General features: G+C 48.2%; 3 protein-coding genes across 3 annotated transcripts in view; all 3 read right to left on the minus strand.

Moving 5' to 3' along the window:
* Positions 1-350, minus strand: part of Pmar_PMAR008925 (conserved hypothetical protein) — a gene marked incomplete at both ends in the record, with an annotated part of 492 nt that extends 142 nt beyond the window's left edge. Inside the window, one exon of the mRNA XM_002786753.1 lies at positions 1-350. Coding sequence (XP_002786799.1) covers positions 1-350 — 350 coding nt within the window.
* A 1,349-nt stretch (positions 351-1,699) lies between these two features.
* Pmar_PMAR008926 (hypothetical protein) lies at positions 1,700-3,409 on the minus strand (the record flags this gene model as incomplete). Its single annotated transcript, XM_002786754.1, has 8 exons — positions 1,700-2,003; positions 2,052-2,305; positions 2,354-2,506; positions 2,585-2,932; positions 2,977-3,057; positions 3,104-3,160; positions 3,207-3,249; positions 3,303-3,409. 8 exons carry the CDS (start codon positions 3,407-3,409, stop codon positions 1,700-1,702), a joined length of 1,347 nt encoding a protein of 448 aa, XP_002786800.1.
* A 1,435-nt stretch (positions 3,410-4,844) lies between these two features.
* Pmar_PMAR008927 (hypothetical protein) overlaps positions 4,845-5,716 on the minus strand; it is a gene marked incomplete at both ends in the record, with an annotated part of 1,042 nt that continues 170 nt past the window's right edge. Inside the window, 6 exons of the mRNA XM_002786755.1 lie at positions 4,845-4,933; positions 4,975-5,095; positions 5,141-5,236; positions 5,284-5,439; positions 5,487-5,601; positions 5,645-5,716. The exon at positions 5,645-5,716 is cut by the window's right edge and continues 4 nt beyond it. Of these exons, the coding sequence (XP_002786801.1) occupies positions 4,845-4,933; positions 4,975-5,095; positions 5,141-5,236; positions 5,284-5,439; positions 5,487-5,601; positions 5,645-5,716 (649 nt within the window). The remainder of the gene's footprint in view (positions 4,934-4,974; positions 5,096-5,140; positions 5,237-5,283; positions 5,440-5,486; positions 5,602-5,644) is intronic.

Raw genomic sequence — 5,716 nt, forward strand, 5'->3', positions numbered from 1 at the left:
AGGTAGACTTTGGCACCTTTCGTGATGAAGACAGCCGAGGCAACATGGGCGAACTGACGAGAGTTATGTCGTCCATCATAACCAAAGACAACACCTCTCTGGGAGAGAACATCTTCACCAAACCTCTCGATCAACTGCATACATAATCCTTGAGCAGCTTGCATCACAGTCAAACAATTGATACGGTTGAAGCCAGCTCCCATCTCGCCACGAAGACCAGCGGTACCAAACTCCATACGATGATCAGGATTTAAGCGATCTTGGATCTCCTCGGGGGTGAGCTCTTGAGCTTCCTTACGAGTGTTCTTGTCGAAATCGAGAGTAAGCCAATTCTCAACAGGGCTTGACATGTTTAACAGAAACTAAAAATTTAACTACATGGAAGAATACTGTCCAATCCAAACAAATGAATCGAACTCTTTCGCTTACAAATCACTGATGACGATGAAGATGAATGTTCACATATCTTTAGCACTCAGCGTGAAACAACTGTCTCCCTTTAGAATTGTGTACACACAATACTTGTCTTCGTACACGGCTACGTGGGGCCGCTTTGTTACAAAGCGGAGTCCCAAGTCCAAACAAAGTAATCACAAAGTCTCTGTAATGAGGACTTGGGACTCTTTAAACGTTTTTACTAGAGTACAGTCCGGGTTAGGATCTGCGTCTCGAAGGTGGTTAGTTTCGTAGTTCTATTTGCTCTATCATTCAGCGTAGTGACAACACAACAGGTTGTTGTGCACAGTTGGCCTGCAGCTTCGGTCCGCTCGCAAATATACCGGCTCGAATCAGGCTGTCATTTCAGCAGACAGTCGGATCTGACTAACTCAGTTCAATCGATTGGCACTCACTTCGTAGCACGAATTCTTCAGGCTGAGATGTGGTTGAGTTGCCCTCCAATAAAAACCAAGGCCTGTTCTGCGCGCAACTATCTTGCTTTAATACACATCAAGGTATCTCTTTCTTCATGAAGTAAGCAAGCGTGCTTTGCTCAGACGATGACCGTTCCACTGGTTATCCGATGTATCAATTGACCGATACTTTTCCACTGTTTGATCAAAGCAAACAGTGAAAAATAGCAAATTGCCCTGCACTGAGCGACTTTCGAAATATTGAACCACCCATTCGTACTCGAGACCAGCCAACATTCGCTGTATGTCGCTTGTGTGTCATCAAGTGGTCACTGGTTACTCGAACTCAAAGAGCATATGAACATTCAAAGCTTATCTCACAGAGCCTAGCATAATGCCCTGAACACTACCAAGGAGCAGCAACTGTTCACAGTCGAGAAGTCTCGAGACTCGCGAACAATACAAAGGCTGCAAGAGTCATTCAAATGGACAAATGTCCCCAACGATGATACAATCATCAAAAACATACGATAAATGCCAGCATTATGGCGGACTGGACTCTAGCAAAAATATACATCAGCTTAGACAGCAGCAAGACGAGATGGCCACCGTCAACTAGCGATCACCGGCGCTCCTTCCTTCTTTACTTGGGCCCACTTCTTCCCCATGGATTCAGCATTCCGCGAGCCGCCGCTCGACCCTTTCCGTCTTTCAGGCCGGCTAGGTCGACCACCTCCAGTTGAGTTTGTCGAGTCAGACGACCCTCTACTTCTGCCCTTACCATCTACTTCACCGCCCTTACTCCTACCTAATAAAAATACCACTAGCCCTTCGACGCCACAGTGAAACTACTTGCCTTTGCCCTTCCCTCCTCGTCGAGAGATCGGTCTATCACTTAGACGATAGAACTCATCACCGAGCTGTCGAGACTCCTTAGCCATATCCTCAAAGACATCATGATACTGTAGATGGCTATCCAGGAGCAACTTGGCATCGTCAAGGTCCTGTCTTCTCCCACAAAGGACCAGACAAGGCGAATGAGACGTATCCTCGAGCTTGGCATAGTTCAGGTTGGCAGAATCAGCAATTTCATGCAGAGTCGCAAAACGGCGGCCAATAACCCAACCAATGCAATTCTGCGGTATCGGATACCTGTAGTGGTAGCAGGTAAAGGCGATCCTCATCAGCCGATGCTCTCACCTCTCGATAAGGTATTCGAGCTCAGCTCTAGCCTTATTGACAGCTCCAACTGTGGGACCATATATGACCACTTTCCTAGTCTGAGGGTCTTTGGCTGTGCCCTTGTCCGCAACATTCACCTCCACCCCATAGTCCTTGATAACCCGACTGATGTGAGCCCCATTCTTGCCAATCATAATGCCCACCAACTCAGCGTCGATGTTGAAGGACGTCGACTCTTGATTCTCCAATTTCTCACGACGAGAGGACATGGCCTGAGGAGTGAAAGGGTGCAGCACGCCTCCCATAGGAAGAGCTCTTACCTCGAGCATTGCTTGTCGTTTGTCATGGAAACCTTGGATTTCCTTTTGGTGTTTAACGTGGACATCAAGCAGCAACTTGGCTCGATGGATATCACGCTGCCTGCCAACTAGAGTCACCGAAGGGCCACTCTTGGGATCGACCCGAGGCGTTGCCTAATAACATTGTGAATAAATGAAATCATAGGAACGAATACCAAAAATCGGCCACATCAGGCTCATAGATACCCTTACCTTGAGGAGGCCAGATTTGATTGCAACTTGGTTGAGACAACCTCGACCATCATCACTCATTACCCAATCGCCGAGGACCTTCGGAAACTTGACACTCTCCGAGTTCAAGTCTGCTAGGTTCGTTGGACCTGCTGGCATCATCCCCTTCTCTCTGTCCACGCTAAACGCTCCCTTACTCGAGCTTCCATCCTCAAGAGGCCCCACTGGGCGACGAAGGTTCCCTCGTTCGACGATGATAGGCTCGTGCAAATCGGCGTGTTTGACATAGAAGAATTCCTCAGCTCGAATGCTGACGATCTCGCCAGTCCACCAACTGGCCGGAGCATGTGGTGTAGCCGGGGATCGAACCTGCGCCCATAGCAATCAACCAGGGAGAGTCCTCATTGCCTAACCTCAACAGCATCCCCGACTTTAGGCTTGTAGTCATTTGCAGAGGTGCGTGCCTTGTTCGTCAAAGAAGACACTAACCGTGCCTGGAAGACATCCTTCTGATGACAACTGGTTAAAGGCCTACTCTACCTCCGACATGGGTACAGTCTTCGGTGCCCAAATGTTATCTTGAAAAGCGACAGTTATCTAAATGTGAAGAACTAGGGGGTGAACCTAATCAGTGGGCACCCACCATCTTCTTGGCAACATCGATGTCGGCAAGATAACCTTCAAACCTACTACGATACATTAATAGAAAACTACATGTGCTAGGCGATAGTGGTACTACCATTTCTGTGGCGCACTTTGGTCCTTTATTTCAACAAGAGGTGAATAGCGATGGACACTACCCTTATCCAAGCCCGGCAATGTCGATGGTGTGCTACACTCAGCCATTGCGATACCCGGTGAGGGTCGGCAGGCAAAAATATAAACTCAACTGTACTTGCGATGCCCACTGCTGCTGCCAAGAAGCCCTCCAATATCTACGTAATACTATTAACAACAAGAGGGCTTCCGACTTCTTTCAGTTCCCCTCTACTCCACGCGCACAAGCTAATGCAACGCAACCACTGGTCGTTCGAGAGATTCGTTTCTATCTTGCGCCCTTCCCTAATCTTGCATTTCCTCAGCCGAGCATGGGCTAACGGAGAAAGGGAAGCCCGAAACCCGACGGGAGAACCAGAAACCCGAACTGTTATCCAAGGCCAAGCTGTAATCCAAGGCTAAGTCGGAATGCAGGTGAGGGCGTGCGCCAAACTTCTTCAGAAAAGGGGCTTATTCTTTAGAATGAGGATTTACCAGAAAACATTGGGTTGGGGGAAGAGGAACTTGGGCGCCCGAGAGACGAGGTTTAAACTGCTCGGTGATTTGTCGTTACCCTTGGAAGATGGCGGACGAGCTACTACTATCAGAATTGAACAACTCGTCGAATCATAACCATCAGGTTGATATATGTGGCGAATCTTGACTTTATCTTCCAGCTAAACCACCGACTGCAACATCCAATGATCGAACTAGGCACGCGAAGGTCAGGCTGTTTGAGAAGTACATCAAACTCGCATGCTTCCACTCCTAGCTTCCTTTGCTCCACATAATTCCCTGAGAGATCCGTCGTGCAAGTCGTTGGGAAAAGGTGCTGTAGTGAGTAATCTCGCAGCAGGAAAGGTCCTTGCCTGGACGTTGTTCCTTTCCGAAGGGAAGCAGACCGAGATATGGGAGCTGCTCTGTGCGCTCGCTACCCTCAGGATCACTCGTAAAGATGATAACGAACACAACGACGTGACCATAGCATTGTGTATCGGTTTATCAGCAGCCACCATTTGACAACTAACCTTGACATCAATATGGTATCTGGATGAGCCTCTTTGAGCGACTCCGCATTGAGGGCGCCCACCAAAGAATAGGGTATGCAGCAAGCCGTTGCCTCACTGCAGAAGCTTGTGATACATTCGTGCACACGTAACACTCACGATTACACAAATATGGCTCTAAGCTTAGGTTCTCCCCTACGATCATTCAGACGACTTTGCTACATTGGTAATGATATGCTAGACCTAACTCAATTTGAGATGATGCATTTGAAGACTTGTGTTATATATACGGGTCGCTCTTCGATACTTATGTGTCAAAATGTTCATTAAAACTGATAACTAAACGCCTATGTCCACAAGCAATAGTTGCAATGATCACGATCAGCTCTGAGTGAATCCCACAGGGTAGCTCGATGCCTGTTCATAGACTAAGCGCTCCTTATGAGGCCAGGTGGTAGGTCTGCATGGTCATCACTAAGCGGGATCGATAATGAACAGATTCGGTAGTTATCGAACGCTCACTCTTCTTGCTTCACACGTTTATTAGGGGCATCATCACTACTATCAGTTTCATTGATTACCGCTCGCTTCGATGACGCTGACGACTCTGAAACAGATCTACAGCAAGGGTCCCTCTGCCAAGCTCACCCCGTCCAGGCTCGCCCTCTTGGTGCTCCATCGGTTGATCCCCCTCATCATCATCACCGTTGTCGTCGTCCAAACTCGGCGAGGGTGATGGTGGTAACGACGTGACGAGCCCATCGACAACCTGGAGTGACGATCATCTAAAGTCTAGGAGTATTGGCAGACATACCTTCGATGGAATAACAGAGTTCCTTGCAGTAAGTGAGAGGTCCTCAGCCGCATCTTGGATCGCCTTGATCGAGGCATTACTCACCTTCAACTGTGCCTAGCAATAGGTGCGATAGAGAGACGAGTGATGCAACATAGAGGTACTTGTAGCTCTTGAATTATGGACCGCAACTTCGCCGAATATTCCACTAGATTACCATTATGCTTCATAAGACGACACCGCGTTGAAGAGGCTTGCTGGCGGACCTTTTCTGCATCCAACTTCGCTGCCAGCTTTTCACAGCGGAGATTCTCTATAGTCTAAACGACGACCTTTCAACACCAACACCAGAGATAAATCCTCATACCCGTTGCATCTGAGTAATCTGCTTATCACGATCATGAAGAGCTTCGTCCTTGGCTTTAGCCTGTTCTGCTACTTGCTCTTGCCGAACGGTCAAGTCCCTCACTCGTGCCTGTAACCTATACAAAATATCGACAACCCTATAGCGAGGATAGCTATTACCTTATAGCTTCAGCTCGATACCTCTCCCTGGAGGCTGAAACCCTATCCAAGTCGCTTACAGCAGTGCTCTGC

Source organism: Perkinsus marinus, assembly GCF_000006405.1.
Source record: "Perkinsus marinus ATCC 50983 genomic scaffold scf_1104296931260, whole genome shotgun sequence".
NCBI lineage: Eukaryota > Perkinsozoa > Perkinsida > Perkinsidae > Perkinsus > Perkinsus marinus.